The sequence below is a fragment of the Lampetra planeri genome, chromosome 55 (genome assembly GCF_965212315.1).
Source record: "Lampetra planeri chromosome 55, kcLamPlan1.2.h2, whole genome shotgun sequence".
Lineage (NCBI taxonomy): Eukaryota > Metazoa > Chordata > Hyperoartia > Petromyzontiformes > Petromyzontidae > Lampetra > Lampetra planeri.
Window position 1 is genome coordinate 4,475,367 of NC_136161.1, and position 16,476 is coordinate 4,491,842.

Genomic DNA, 16,476 nt, shown 5'->3' on the forward strand with positions numbered 1-16,476 from the left:
TTTGCCGTTCGTTAATAGAATGAGAGGATTACAATTTTTCGTTTGTTTCCCCTTCAGATGGATCCACACTTCGAATTGCCCTTCATCAAACAAGAATACGAAGAACATCCAAAGCCAGTAACAGGCTCTGACTTGACTGTGAAACGTGAATATGCAGATGATGGTGAGTGAGCATAGCTATCAAATACTATTGCAATGCTATTCGATACTGGTAGGAACCACCTGGTTCCACCAGCCCACAGGGGATTATTGTGTCCGTCCGTCCATCGTGCATCCAAAAATGGATGGGGTGGGGCTGGGTGGAGAGGGGAGGGTGGGGAGGGGCTGGGTGGGGAGGGGCTGGTCACCCCGTGGTGCCCTTATAAAACTCAATGTTTAACCTATTCACGCCGGCTTGTGCCCGCCCTCACAGTCGGCCATATTTGCGGAATACACCACGCCGCCGTTGACCCTGGCCATTGACCGAGCAACCCAACATTCCTACCAGCTCCCTCCGCAGGAATGTGTTGCATAGCAAACCACTCTGTACACTCAAATTCAATTCTAAAATGCTATACACTGCTATACAACAACAACAACAACCGCCATTCGCCACTAAGTGGCGGTGACGTCACCACGACGCTTGTGCCAGGCCATGTGCACCCTGAGGCCACGTGAAGTGTCGAACGCCCGCTGCTATACACTACACTATACACTACACTTCTGGTTAACCATCGGAACAAAGACGGTCACCGCATCACATGCTTTTAGATGCGCTTCTGCAGCTGGTCTGGTATACTTTTCCGACATTTGGAAGCCGCTGGAAGCTATACCACTCTTAAATTATCTAGATTGAAAACTCATTTCTTGAGAACTGCTTGTTGTGTTATATTTGTTGTCCTTCCCGCCTCATTTGGCTACGTACGGTGGTGCAAACGAAGTTCAACACACATGCATACGGTTGGGTTGGGGTACTCATGCAATCAAAAATGTGCATTTTCTCGTAAACGATAACGATACCTTTGTTACCAGTAGTGATCAGCTGGCGGCGGTTGTTCATCACGCGACAAATTTATGAATTGGCCGTATTGGGTGGAGGGAGGCTTTTACGACACACATTTTACTCACACGGCGATCTGACTTAAAACAACGAATTTATGAATCAACGCAGTATTTAGCGCGACTGTCCACTGTGTGCAGTGCCGGCCTTCATAGGTGCTCGCCAACAGCACTTGCCCCAACAGTCTCTTGAGGTTACACGGGGGATCTTTATCTCTTGTGTAGGAGCAGTTGAGGTGCAAGGAGATGAAGCGGGTCTGGACGATGAGAGGTTGAGGAAAGCGGTGAAAACTGAATTTGAGAAACAAGGTAAGGGCTCATTCCTACACGAAGGTTTAGCGGATCAATGAGATTTATTTTATTTTATACCGACATGGCTCGAATATTGCAACTCGCTACTCTACGGGATGTCTGGCAAAAACATTACCAAGCTGCGGCGTGTACAATCTTCTCTGGCACGTGTCGTGACGTGTACTGCAATGTCTGTCCCAGTGCTCGCCAAAACTGCATTGCACTCATTGCAAACAAAGATTGTGACCGCATTGCACGCTATCAGATGCGCTCCTGTGGCCGTCTGGAATGCTCGTCCGATATTAGGAAGCTTTTTGCGTTTAGTTTGTTGTGCTTCTCCCGCACCTCCGATTTTCACGGTTGGCTACATAGGTAACGAAAGGAGTTCAACATGCATACAAACAGGTGAGATATCACAATGGTTTGATGTTTACAACCAAAGAGGCAAACCAAGGCAATATAGCAAGAATTGTAAGCATTATGAGAAGAACTCTTGACCGCCCTGGTATTTTGACGCGTCGAACTGCCCATTCTTACCATCGCGCGTTTTCTAAATTACAGCCACAGATGTGTGGATTGTCAAATGTGAAGGAGGTAGCAAGAGGCCAGTGGAGATGGGCGTTTCCCGCGGATGTGTGGATGCTCCAGACCAGAACTTCATCGAGGTGGAGTTGTCAAAGGAAGACACGTGTGAAGGTGAGTCCTCCTCAACCACTCCACTACCTTCGATAAACAGTCTCTTCTCCACGTCATGGAAAAATCGCGTTATGAAAAATGTTTTAATATAGGGGGTAAAGCACAGTCTGCGATAACATGTGAGATGTGTAACGCAGGTCTGAACAAAGACCGAGGCGCGTGGGTAGCATCTAGAAGCATCCAGCAGCATCCCAACGCCTTGTGCGATGATGATGATGATGCTACACCGAGGCAGCCGTATTATAACCACTTATTCCTACTCGTGCGACGTAGTTTTGTTCGCACGATCGCGTGACGATATCCAATTCGTATTCGCGTTGTAAAAAATGAGTTCCCTATAATACATTCATCATCGCGTTATAACCAAGTCGCGTTATGAAAACAACACGCAGCGTTATAGGAGCACAGACTTTGGCCGTTGATTTTGGAACGGAGCAGAATCATTATTTAAGTAGCCCTTGACCATAAAAAATGCAAACGTGAAATGTTAACGGTGCTGTTTTCCGGGACCGATAGTTTTGCTTCTACGCTGGCATCGGCTGATCGAACGATTCGCTCCCCTCCTTCCTTTTTGTTCAAAACAGACGAAGCAAAAGACGCGGAACTCGCGTGCGAGGGGTGCGCCGGTGGCGGAGGCTTCCCGGAGCTCCCCGGCGAGACGCAACGCGCCTGTGAGCGATGCGGGAAGGCGCACGGGGGCGCCGGCCGTCGCACGACGGTCGCCGCCGACGGCACGGAGCGAGGGCGCCGCAATTCAAACGCGCGTTCCGGACCGTGCACCGGCACGCGGCCACACGTCTGCAGGCGTCGTGGGAAGGGCTTCGAGCAGAGTTCCCAGCCGAATGCTGCTGAGAGGCGGCACGCGTGTGGCGATTGCGGGAAGGGGTTCGCCCGGCCCTCCGAATTGGTGGCGCACTCGAGGACGCACACTGGGGAGAAGCCTCACGCGTGCGCGGAGTGCGGGAAGCGCTTCGCTCAGCGCTCCCAGCTGAACTTGCACTCCGCGACGCATACGGGCGAAAGGCCTCACGCGTGCGAGGAGTGCGGGAGGGGCTTCGTGCGGCGTTCCCATTTGGTTGCCCACGCGAGGACGCACACGGGCGAGAAGCCGCACGCTTGCGACGAGTGCGGCAAGACGTTCGCGACCCCCTACACGTTAAAGAAGCATTCCGCGGTACACGCGGGAGAATGGTCGCACGTGTGCGCGGAGTGCGGGAAGGGGTTCGCGCAACGTTCGGAGTTCACAAAGCACGCGAGGACGCACGCCGGGGGGAAGCCGCACGCGTGCCCCGATTGCGGAAAGCGCTTCGCGCAGCGTCACAATCTGCAAGCGCACGCGGCGACGCACGCCGGCCGGAAGCCGTACCCGTGCGCCGAGTGCGGCAAGGCGTTCGCCCGCCGCGAGCACCTGAAGGGGCACTCGGCGACGCACACGGGCGACAGGCCACACGCGTGCGATGAGTGCGGGAAGGGGTTCGCGCGTCGCGAGCACCTGAAGATGCACCGCATGACCCACACGGCCGAGAGGCCGCACGGGTGCGCCGAGTGCGGCAAGCGCTTCGCTCAGCGCTCCCAGCTGAAAGTGCACTCCGCCACGCACACGGGCGACAAGCCGCACGGGTGCCGGGAGTGCGGGAAGCGCTTCGTGCGGCCCTCCGACCTGGAGGCGCACGGCAGGACGCACACGGGCGAGAAACCGCACGCGTGCGGGGAGTGCGGCAGGGGCTTTGCGCAGCGCTCCCAGCTGAACGTGCACTCCGCGGTACACACCGGGGAGAGGCCGCACGTCTGCGGCGAGTGCGGGAAGCGCTTCGCCCACCGCAACAATTTGGCGAAACACGCGCGGACGCACACGGGCGAGAGGCCGTACGCGTGCGCCGAGTGCGGCAAGGGCTTTTTGCAACGCTCCCAATTGACCCTGCACTCCGAGTCGCACGTCGGGCAGATGACCTGAATGTTCGAGGAGTTGTGTACTTTTCGATTTAAAGCTTTCGTGACTGCAGGGATTCATCTTCTTGGTTCTTTCGGTAAAGTCACCACGTAGAAGGAAAATAATAAAATAATAAAAACATAAAATAATTCCCACGACGTTTCGGCCACAACGCAAGCAGCCGTCTTCAGGTGGAGAACAGGTCTGTCGAGAAGGCAGATAAAGAATCAAGAAGATGCGTTTGTGTACGCTGCAAAGATTTTTTTAATATATAGAATGTCTACCGCGCAGCCAACGCCTTGAAACAGAGTCGCGTTTCTATTGACCACGGTGAATTTATGAGATAAAATAATACAAAGAGCACCAGTTGCCATTGTCGCATCATGCCCACTTAAACTCCGCACCTCGATTAGCCCGGCTGGCTACGTGCGGTGCGAAAGAAGTTCAGCATACACACAAACTATTTGTATTCAAGAGCTATTAACCCTTTCCCATTCCGATGCGCGACTAACTGGGCTCGACTCAGGCTGAACCGTGTGCACTATGAACTAGGCCCGAGCTCAGGCCTGATCATGTGTACGTCATCAGTCTTCGATGACGTGCGTGCACGTACGTCATCGGAAGATGAAATAAAAACAACTTCATCGGCACGACTTACGCCCGGGAAGGCTCCCACCACGAGGCCACGCGGGGAGGGGTGTGTGGCACAGATTTTTGGCGGCGGTCGTGTCGCTCTACGGTTCTATGCGGTGAGTAACGACGTCTTTGTAAGAACAACGGAGCCGTTCGCGCCGTTCCGAGATTCGGAACCCACCCACCACCCCGCATCTTGCAGGCGTCTCGGAGCGGGAGAAGGGTTACTAAGAGATCAGCTGTCTCGTGATCATTATCAATCCCTTACTGCAGCGATGGTCGATACACTGAGCACTGATGATCAATGTTGGTGGATCTCGACGGGCTCTACAATCCACCAGAATGAGATGACCAATGGGATGACAAACCTGCACTGAACCCGGTAATGCCAAAGGTTATATTATTTCTTTCAACGTGGGAAGCAGATTTATTTATTATGCAACGAGATTCCCTTTGCACGTAAAACATATATACATGTGTCTATCCTATTCTTAGGTTTGTTCGGTAAAGTCACGTAGGTAAAAACATTAAAAAGTAAAATAAAATAAAAATCACGACGTATCGGAGGCAACACAAGCTTCCGTCTTCAGGTGGTACCGTCACAGCCACGACAGCTGTATCAAGTAAATGAGAGATTACAGGAGCTACCACTCCGTTTATATAATGGTTGGAGAAGGTGGTGGAGTGGTAGCTCCTGCAATCTCTCATTTACTTGATACAGCTGTCGTGGCTGTGACGGTACCACCTGAAGACGGAAGCTTGTGTTGCCTCCGAAACGTCGTGATTTTTATTTTATTTTACTTTTTAATGTTTTTACCTACGTGACTTTACCGAAAAAACCTAAGAATATGAATCCTTGCAGTCACGAAAGCTTCAAATCTAGAATATGTGTCTATCCTGTCCTGTCACACGAGTCTCAAAACCTTGTACGGTGCTGGGTCATTAAACGTCCATGACAGTATTTAAGTCATAATTAAAAAATACTTTTTTTTTAAACACGCTTTAATGAAATGTACCCGACTCGTAATGGCAGAACTCCACGACTCCAGGAAGTGACCCCGAAGCTTGCCATAACGTAAGGGGCCGTGGTGATTTACAGCCAACGTCAGTTGAGCGTGGACAATTAGACCCAAGCCGAAACATAACATATAAAAATGAATGTTAAAAAATATTTTTTATGATAGAATATGGTATTGTCCTCAGTATGACATAAGTATACCAAGTTTGCAGTCGATACCACATTGGGAAGTGGGTTAAAATTGAGTTACAAGATTTGAGGATACGACAACAACAGTGAGTTAAATAAAAGCGTGTAATAAAAAAAAAAGGATGAACTTTGAGATTTATAAGGGCACGGGGGTGACATAAGGTCTGCATTGGTCTATACTATGGTAGGAACTGAGTGCTGCTTGGAAGCGAATCATTAAAGAATACATTGTTTAAATGCATGTCTATACAGGGTCACCATACTTCAATAGGGATTACCGTTCGTACAGCTATTTTAGTACGAAACTGGAGGATTTCTCTACAAGTCTGGCTGTCGCCTGATGATGCTGGTTGTAATTACTGGCGAAACGTCGAACTCATTGTCAATGTTGTGGCTTTGCTCTCCAACACAACCGGTGTTCTGTAGTAGGAACGAATTAGCACGTTCTGTTTACGTGACAAACCTTTGCTAATTGATTCTAGATTTGAAGTTTTCGTGACTGCAAGGATTCATATTCTTAGGTTTTTTCGGTAAAGTCACGTAGGTAAATTTTTTTAAATTAATAAAATAAAAATCACGACGTTTCGGAGGCAACACAAGCTTCCGCCTTCAGGTGGAACCGTCACCGTGCTGTGACGGTTCCACCTGAAGACGGAAGCTTGTGTTGCCTCCGAAACGTGATTTTTATTTTATTTTATTTTGATTAATTTTAATTTTTTACTTACGTGACTTTACCGAAAAAACCTAAGAATATGAGTACTTTGCTAATTGTATGTGGCGGGGTTAAGGACACCTTTATATACAGCGTACTTCAAAATAAATGTTGACGCTTGTGAAAATATGTAACACCACGAGAAATGCCCCTCCATGGCTCTGTAGACGACTTGGGGAAGATTCCAGGGCACGCATCGACAACGATGGCGAACGAGTGGAGACTCTTTGAAGCCTTTAACATTACATTTGTTATACTGGTAGGGAACCACCTGGTTCCACCAGCCCACGGGATTATTGTGTCCGTCCGTCCGTCGTGCATCCAAAAATGGGAGGGGTGGGGCTGGGTGGCGAGGGGCTGGTCACCCCGTGGTGCCCTTATAAAACTCAACGTTTAACCTACTCACGCCGGCTTGTGCCCGCCCTCACAGTCGGCCATATTTGCGGAATACACCACGCCGCCGTTGACCCTGGCCATTGACCGAGCAACCCAACGTTCCTACCAGCTCCCTCCCCAGGAATGTGTTGTTACAGTGTATTATCGTCCCGTATGAGTGTTACAAAAATGCATTTACGCGATTTAGCTCCCCAAAAAAACCTAATCTCATGAAATTAAAAAAAAACCTTGTGGATGAATGATATTGGTTGAGAATGCCCTGCTTACAGTGTTAAACTGATAGGGGGGGGGGTTGCCAGGTGTGGGAGGTGGATGTGGACGGACAAGTGACTTTGTGGTAACCTAAACAAGCAAAGGGGCCGTCCATAAATGACGTCACGCGATTTTTGACCCCCCCCCCTAGTCACACGGCGTCACAAAAAGTCAGACCCCCCCCTCAAATATGACGTCACAAAGCTCTGCCCCCCCCCCAAAATAAAACATGCTTCAAATCGCTTTAAACTATTGTCATTGTAGTGCGTATTTAACGTGGCGCTGCACTCTGATGTTGTAGGAGAAAACATTTATTAAAAAGTCTATTTAATTAAGTAGAACGTGTTGTCTATATTTATTTAAAGTTGCGCATTTTTATGTGACGTCACATTTCTCACCCCTCCCCCATCGTCACAAATGTCTGACCCCCCTCCCAGGTGCGTGACGTCATTTATGGACGGCCCCAAAGCAGGGGGCGAGATCCGGCCTCGGTTCGACTCCCCTCCCCCTCGAGCGGTCGGTGTCTGCTTCAGTGTCTTGTGCTGCATCTTGTCGCTTCGATGCGCCGTGCAGAAGGGGGGTGGGGGCTTACGGAGACACGAGGAGGAGAGACAAAGGGAGACAAGAGACAGGGAGAGACATCGAGACAGGGGGAGAGAGACATTGAGACAGGGGGAGACGTGGAGAGAGAGAGACAGGGAGAGAGACAGGGAGAGACATCGAGAGAGAGACATTGAGACAGGGGGAGACGTGGAGAGAGACAGGGAGAGACATCGAGAGAGAGACAGGGAGACATTGAGAGAGAGACATAGGGAGAGAGACATCGAGAGAGAGACAGGGAGAGAGAGAGACATTGATACAGGGGGAGACGTGGAGAGAGAGACAGGGAGAGACATCGAGAGAGAGACATTGAGACAGGGGGAGACGTGGAGAGAGAGACAGGGAGAGAGACAGGGAGACAAAGGGAGAGAGACAGGGAGAGACATCGAGAGAGAGACATTGAGACAGGGGGAGACGTGGAGAGAGAGAGACAGGGAGAGAGACAGGGAGAGACATCGAGAGAGAGACATTGAGACAGGGGGAGACGTGGAGAGAGAGACAGGGAGAGAGACAGGGAGAGACATCGAGAGAGAGACATAGGGAGAGAGACATCGAGAGAGAGACAGGGAGAGAGAGAGACATTGATACAGGGGGAGACGTGGAGAGAGAGACAGGGAGAGACATCGAGAGAGAGACATTGAGACAGGGGGAGACGTGGAGAGAGAGACAGGGAGAGAGACAGGGAGGGGGCGGTGACTAGATGAAGACACGGGGCTAGAGGGACAAACACAGACGGGGATAGAGGGACACGGGGATAGAGAGAGACAGACGTGGCTTAGACAGACAGAGACAGATACACAGAGACAGACGTGGCTTAGACAGACAGACAGACACAGACGTGGCTTAGAGACAGACGCATACCGACGCGGATAGAGAGACACGTGGTTTAGAGAGACACAGACAGACGTGGCTTAGAGAGACACAGACACACGTGGCTTAGAGAGACAGACACAGAGACACACACAGACGTGGTTTAGAGAGACAGACACAGAGACACACACAGACGTGGTTTAGAGAGACAGAGACAGAGACACGTCGCTTAGAGAGACAGACAGACGTGTCTAGATACAAGAGAGACGGGGATAGAGAGACACACACAGAGACACACACAGACGTGGCTTAGAGAGACACACAGAGACACACAGAGAGACACAGACGTGTCTTAGAGACAGACACAGAGACACGTGGCTTAGAGAGACAGACAGACGTGGATTGGAGAGACAGACACAGAGAGACAGACGTGGCTTAAAGAGACAGAGACACACGTGGTTTAGAGAGACACCGAGACACAGACGTGTCTTAGAGACAGACACGTGGCTTAGAGAGACAGAGACAGACGTGGATTAGAGAGACAGACACAGAGACACAGACGTGGATTAGAGAGACACACAGAGAGACACGTGGCTTAGAGAGACAGACAGACAGACAGACGTGGCTAGAGACAGACAGACGGGGATAGAGAGACACACACAGACACACACAGACGTGGTTTAGAGAGACACACACAGAGACACACAGAGACGTGGATTAGAGAGACACACAGACGTGGTTTAGACAGACACACAGAGACAGACGTGGATTAGAGAGACACACACAGAGACACAGACGTGGATTAGAGAGACACACACAGAGAGACACGTGGCTTAGAGAGACAGACAGACGTGAAGAGTCAACACGTGGTGAGTCCTTAAAGCCCCGCAGGTGACGACCGGCGTGGTGAAGTATGGCCTTGTAGTAGTGTATAGTGCAGTGTGTAGTGTAGTTATGTAGTGTGTATTGTAGTGTATAGTGTAGTCATATAGTGTCGACTATGTTGAACTTAAATTTCGATTTAAAGCTTTCGTGACTGCAGGGATTCATCTTCTTGGTTCTTTCGGTAAAGTCACGTAGAAGGGAAATAATAAAATAAAACATAATAATCATATTTGATTATAAAATAAAACATAATAATCATATTTTATTACAAAATAAAAATAAAACATCATATTTTATTATGTTAAATGTTTATTATTTTTATTATTTCCCTTCTACGTGACTTTACCGAAAGAATAAAATTCACGACGTTTCGGAGGCAACACAAGTCTCCGTCATCAGGTGGGACCGTCACAGCCGAATTAGCTGCATCAAGTGAAGCAATGATTCAAGATGTAATCCCTTATAAGCAAGTTGCTTATGCAGCTAATTCGGCTGTGACGGTCCCACCTGATGACGGAGACTTGTGTTGCCTCCGAAACGTCGTGAATTTTATTTTTTTGTTTTGTTTTATTTTACTTTCATTAATTTTAATGTTTTACCTACGTGACTTTACCGAAAAAACCTAAGAATATGAATCATTGCAGTCACGAAAGCTTCAAATCTAGAATTTACCGAAAGAACCAAGAAGTATGGTCAAGTTACCCCCCCCCCCCCATGCCTTGCACAGCGTGGGGTTGGAGGCATTCATCCAGCAGTAGATAGACAACTTTGTTGACGGGCACTCATGGGTCTTTGGGTGAAGTAAAGAGCCGAATGGCTCACAGGGTTATACCTTAATAAATAAAATGTAGATATAGATTCAAAGAAAATATCAAAAAACGAATGGCTCACAGGGTTATTCCTCATCAATGAAATATAGATATAGATTCAAAGAAAATAAAAAAATAAACAAAAAACGAATGGCTCGCAGGGTTATACCTAATCAATAAAATGTAGATATAGATTCAAAGAAAATAACAAAAAATATAATCAAAAACCGAATTGCTCCCAGGGTTATACCTTAATAAATAAAATGTAGATGTAGATTCAAAGAAAATAAAAAAAACGAATGGCTCACAGGGTTATACCTTAATAAATAAAATGTAGATATAGATTCAAAGAAAATAACAAAAAAATAAACAAAAAGCGAATGGCTCGCAGGGTTATACCTCATCAATTAAATGTAGATATAGATTCAAAGAAAAAAACGAATGGCTCGCAGGGTTATATCTAATCAATAAAATGTAGATATAGATTCAAAGAAAATAAAAAAAAACAAAAAACGAATGGCTCGCAGGGTTATACCTAATAAATAAAATGTAGATATTTTTTCTTCTGGCAAATGAGGTTCCAATGGTATAAACTATGGATTGTTTTGACCAGATAAGGCCCTACTAAGCTATGTAGCGTCTTGTTTCAGAAGCGACCCTGGCCATCACAAATGATAGGAGCTCAACTAAAGGTTATCATCATAACGTGGACATTTATAGCAGCATCCAAAATAGCTCATAATAACAACAGCAACTTTCTGATATGCCATTGTGTGTGTGTGTATATACAGGTAGTCCTCTATTTACGATGGAGATGCGTTACGACGACCCCATCGTAAGTCAAAAATATCGTAAGTCGAAGAATGCCTAGCCTACCCAGGAGTCTTAAAGAATGGTGATAATTTAGCAAAACAGAGCAATTTACTTTATAAACTATATACTGTATGTATTTATTAATTACAATACTGTATTGCACAGTAAAATGTAAAGTAAAAAAACAAGGTAAATTATTTGCCTACCTATATGAACTGCAATTTAATAGAAAGTTTTTTCAGGAAACAATCCTATCTGCTATAACTTTTAACCTGCATTTAACGTATGTATCGTATCGTGGTAACCCTAAAATGAAATCGCTAAAGCTACGCATCATACCATGCATTGAACGTATCGTAACGTATCATATTGTACTGTGGTCACCAACATTCTGTCCGTCGTCTGCAAACTTGAACGATGTTAGGTTGTTGATGGCAATTTTGTCATATCGCCATCGTAAGATCGAAATATCGTAAGTCTGACCATCGTAACTCGGGGTCTATCTGTATAATCTGTAAGGCTCATGGTTCTGGCCAGAATCGCACAACCGCTTTACTGGACATCTGTGGGGAAAAAGAGCTTTAAGGATCATCGGATTCCTCCCACTATAAATACATTCTCTGATACTGTTGGCTTAACGGACTGTAATCCACATGAGCCCTACGGTTGGCCCTACAGTTAAACATGTGACCCACAGCTTCTTTATAAATATCGGTGACGTTCCTTCCCGACATCACGAATATTCATCGTCGATGGCTTTCTCGTCTTTGCAAGCAGCGCGCCGTAGTGGGTATGAGATGTGAACTACCTCGCCTGGTACGCAGGAGGTTGTGGGTTCCATCCCAACCCTGACGATGCCTGCTGCTGTATATTTGGAGTCTGTGTCTCTCTCTCATCGTCTTCACGGTGGCTATGAGATGTTGACTACCTCGCCTGGTACGCAGGAGGTCGTGGGTTCCATCCCAACCCTGACGATGCCTGCTGCTGTATATTTGGAGTCTGTGTCTCTCATCATCATCACGGTGGCTAGGAGATGTTAACTACCTCGCCTGGTACGCAGGAGGTCGTGGGTTCCATCCCAACCCTGACGATGCCTGCTGCTGTATATTTGGAGTCTGTGTCTCTCTCTCATCATCATCACGGTGGCTATGAGATGTGAACTACCTCACCTGGTACGCAGGAGGTCGTGGGTTCCATCCCAACCATTACGATGCCTGCTGCTGTATATTTGGAGTCTGTGTCTCTCTCTCTCATCATCATCACGGTGGCTATGAGATGTGAACTACCTCGCCTGGTACGCAGGAGGTCGTGGGTTCCATCCCGACCCTGACGATGCTTGCTGCTGTATATTTGGAGTCTGTGTCTCTCTCTCTCATCATCATCACGGTGGCTATGAGATGTGAACTACCTCGCCTGGTACGCGGGAGGTCGTGGGTTCTAATCCCCGACCCCTGACGATGCCTGCTGCTGTATATTTGGAGTCTGTGTCTCTCTCTCATCATCATCACGGTGGCTATGAGATGTGAACTACCTCGCCTGGTACGCAGGAGGTCGTGGGTTCCATCCCAACCCTGACGGTGCCTGCTTGCTGTATATTTGGAGTCTGTGTCTCTCTCTCATCATCATCACGGTGGCTAGGAAATGTGAACTACCTCACCTGGTACGCAGGAGGTCGTGGGTTCCATCCCAACCCTGACTATGCTTGCTGCTGTATATTTGGAGTTTGTGTCTCTCTCTCATCATCATCACGGTGGCTAGGAGATGTGAACTACCTCGCCTGGTACGCAGGAGGTCGTGGGTTTTATCCCAACCCTGACGATGCCTGCTGCTGTATATTTTGAGTCTGTGTCTCTCTCTCTCTCATCATCATCACGGTGGCTATGAGATGTGAACTACCTCGCCTGGTACGCAGGAGGTCGTGGGTTCTAATCCCCGACCCCTGACGATGCCTGCTGCTGTATATTTGGAGTCTGTGTCTCTCTCTCATCATCATCACGACGCCTGCTGCTGTATATTTGGAGTCTGTGTCTCTCTCTCATCATCATCACGGTGGCTAGGAGATGTGAACTACCTCGCCTGGTACGCAGGAGGTCGTGGGTTTTATCCCAACCCTGACGATGCCTGCCTGCTGTATATTTGGAGTCTGTGTCTCTCTCTCATCATCATCACGGTGGCTAGGAAATGTGAACTACCTCACCTGGTACGCAGGAGGTCGTGGGTTCCATCCCAACCCTGACTGCTTGCTGCTGTATATTTGGAGTTTGTGTCTCTCTCATTATCATCACGGTGGCTATGAGATGTTGACTACCTCGCCTGGTACGCAGGAGGTCGTGGGTTCCATCCGGACCCTGACGACGCCTGCTGCTGTATATTTGGAGTTTGTGTCTCTCTCTCATCATCATCACGGTGGCTAGGAGATGTTAACTACCTCGCCTGGTATGCAGGAGGTCGTGGGTTCTAATCCCCGACCCCTGACGCCTGCCCAGTGTATATTTGGAGTTTGCGTCTCTCTCCATGGTGGATTTTTCTCCGGTCCTCCGGTTTTTCCCCACCACGTTTAGAATCAAGCATCACGCGTTTCGAGTGTTTGGCTGCTGCTATGAATTTCCCATGCGGTGATGTTGATAATGATGAGAAGCCGCCACTTAGATTGAGCTGCTATCATTTGTGATGGCCAGGGGTCTCATCTTGTAAAAATAAAACGTAGTTTATGTCTCAGTTTAGCAGCAAATAGCTTTAATTCGAGTGGTCTTACAATTCGTCGATGTTTGTTGAATGTACGTTGAACTTTTTTCACACCGTACGGCTTTTGCTAACCGTTTATGGGCAATGGACTAAAGACATTAATTTTCATAATCAACGATTTTTGGGTTTAGATCGCGTTATTTATAAATGTGTCAGAATGGCGAATTGCCCGATGATGCTGGATGCAATTACCAGCGAAACGTCGTACTCAAATTGTAAATGTTGTGGTTTCACGCTTCAACACACCGGTGGGCTAAAGCAGTGAACTATTTGTCTTTTGTCAACGTGACACTTTTTTACTGATTGGCCGTGTCGGGTGGTGGAGGGTTACGACACATTTATAAATAACGCGATCTAAACCCAAAAATCGTTGATTATGAACAATATTGGTCGCGAAAGCCTACGTGTTAAACTGACATTAATTTTCAATTTAGTATAGTGGTGTAGTGTGTTGTGTTGCATGGTGTGTGTCGTAGCGTAGTGTATAGTGTGTGAATTGTCGTATATAGTGTAGTGTGTAGCGTTGCAGTGTAGTATGTGGTGTATAGTATAGTTTGTATTGTGTATAGTGTAGTGTATAGTGCAGGGTGTATCTTATTGTAATGTATAGTGTGTAATGTGTGTTGTAGTGTATAGTGTAATGTATTTGTGATGAATGTCTTTAGCACCGTACGTAGCCATCCGTGCTAATCGGAGGTGCGGGGGGCAGAACAACAAACTTAACCCTGAAAGAAGTTCTAAAGAAATGAGTTCGTCAATATCGATGATGATTTAAAAGTGGCATAGCTCCAGTAGCTTCCTAATATCGGAAGGAAGAGCGTTCCAGACGGCTGCAGAAGCGCATCTGAAAGCGTGCGATGCGGTGACCACCATCTCTTTTTTCAATGGCCAGCCAGGAGTGTAGTGTACAGTGTATAGCAGTGTATAGTGTAGTGTATAGCAGTGTATTGTTGTAGTGTATAGTGTAGTGTATAGCAGTGTATAGTGTAGTGTATAGCAGTGTATAGTGTAGTGTATAGCAGTATATAGTGTAGTGTATAGCAGTGTATAGTGTAATGTATAGCAGTGTATAGTGTAGTGTATAGTGTATAGTAGTGTATAGTGTAATGTATAGCAGTGTATAGTGTAGTGTATAGCAGTGTATAGTGTAGTGTCTAGTGTATAGCAGTGTATAGTGTAGTGTATAGCAGTGTATAGTGTAGTGTATAGTGTAGTGTATAGTGTATAGCAGTGTATAGTGTAGTGTATAGCAGTGTATAGTGTAGTGTATAGCAGTGTATAGTGTAGTGTATAATGTAATATATAGTGTAGGGTATCGTAGTGTATAGTGTATAACGTAATATATAGTGTAGGGTATAGTAGTGTATAGCAGTGTATAGTGTAGTGTATAACGTAATATATAGTGTATAGTGTAGTGTATGTAGCATCGTCTTTGTGTGATGGCCAGCCAAAAGCTCCTGCTGCTGTGAGAATGACCATCGGAGTTTTGCGTGATGATGATTTGTAGCTCTTTGATGAGATCTGTGGTGAGGTTCGTTTGTGGAATGAGAGGATTTCCACTTTTTGTTCGCCTCCCCTTCAGATGGATCCACACTTCAAATTGCCGTTCATCAAGCAAGAATACGAAGAGCATCCAAACCCAGGGACGTCTCCTGACCCGTTGGTGAAACGTGAAGATGCAGATGCTGGTGAGTCAACTAAACGCGTTTCTTATTTGACCAGTTTAGGCTCTACTGAGCTGCTGAAGCCACTTGGCTATCACGAATGATAGCTCAACGAAGTGACTTATTGTCATCATCATCATCACGTGGAAATGTATAGCAGCAGCCAAATACTCTAAACGCGCGGTGATGTTGATTCTAAACGCGCGAGGGAAAAAAACCGGAGGACTCCTAGAAAAATCCACGCAACCATAGGGGAGAGAGAGAGAGAGAGAGACACGCAGACTCCAAAATATACAGCAACAGGCGTCGGGGTCGGGATCAAACCCACGACCTCCTGCATACCAGGCGAGGGAGATAACATCTCCTAGCCACCGCGGTTCCCCACAATGGCGAGATGAGTGAGCGTAAACCATCGACTGTAAATTAATCATTCGCGCAGTGAAACACTCTCAATCCTAGGATGTAGCTCTGGAAATACAGCAGTAGATGCGTTCGTGAAAAGTGACTCGTCAAACGAAAAACGCGCTAAGCAAAAGCAGTATCCCTCCGTTGTAAATACAGTAGAACCCCTCTTAACGACCACCCATTAACGACTAATCGCTTAATGATAGGCCTCCATAGAGCCCAATGTGTAGTGGTGTATAGGGTAGTGTATAGTAGTGTATAGTGTCGTCGAGAGGAATAGATCGCCGTGTCGTTCGCCTTCGACAGACATAAAATGACGTCGCAACGCAGTTAATGCGAGAGTCGGAGGCTTATGGTTATCCCGCCATGAGGTTCAATTGTTTGTCACATAAACAAAATAATTGGCACCACGTGACTAACCTCACCGGCTCTGTCAGGTCGTGGAGGGTTACGCCACTTACGTGATCTAACCCAAAAAACTTTATTATGAAAGGTAAGTTCGTTGGGTAACTATTATTTAACTATGCTCTTTGGTTCTTTCGGTAAAGTCACGTAGGTAGGAAAAAATAATAGATCACGACGTTTCGATC

At 47.2% G+C, this 16,476-nt stretch overlaps 2 protein-coding genes across 2 annotated transcripts in view; both read left to right on the forward strand.

Annotated features, from left to right (window-relative positions):
- The first annotated feature begins 7 nt into the window (after positions 1-7).
- Positions 8-5,128, forward strand: LOC144735538 (uncharacterized). The gene is made up of 4 exons (XM_078617960.1): positions 8-163; positions 1,264-1,347; positions 1,891-2,025; positions 2,610-5,128. The coding sequence occupies exons 1-4, from the start codon at positions 58-60 to the stop codon at positions 3,977-3,979; spliced, it is 1,695 nt and encodes a 564-aa protein (XP_078474086.1). The 5' UTR covers positions 8-57; the 3' UTR covers positions 3,980-5,128.
- A 2,528-nt stretch (positions 5,129-7,656) lies between these two features.
- Positions 7,657-16,476, forward strand: part of LOC144735530 (uncharacterized) — a 41,276-nt gene continuing 32,456 nt past the window's right edge. Inside the window, exons 1-3 of the mRNA XM_078617946.1 lie at positions 7,657-9,456; positions 11,051-11,094; positions 15,400-15,505. Coding sequence (XP_078474072.1) covers positions 11,068-11,094; positions 15,400-15,505 — 133 coding nt within the window. The 5' untranslated portion in view covers positions 7,657-9,456; positions 11,051-11,067. The remainder of the gene's footprint in view (positions 9,457-11,050; positions 11,095-15,399; positions 15,506-16,476) is intronic.

Bases quoted from the DNA above. Each gene is read 5' to 3' on its own strand.
- LOC144735538 (XM_078617960.1), top strand. From the start codon at position 58: ATGGATCCACACTTCGAATTGCCCTTCATCAAACAAGAATACGAAGAA. The intron at 164-1,263 runs GTGAGTGAGCAT...TCTCTTGTGTAG, and splicing joins ACGTGAATATGCAGATGATG to GAGCAGTTGAGGTGCAAGGA. The intron at 2,026-2,609 runs GTGAGTCCTCCT...TGTTCAAAACAG, and splicing joins AAAGGAAGACACGTGTGAAG to ACGAAGCAAAAGACGCGGAA.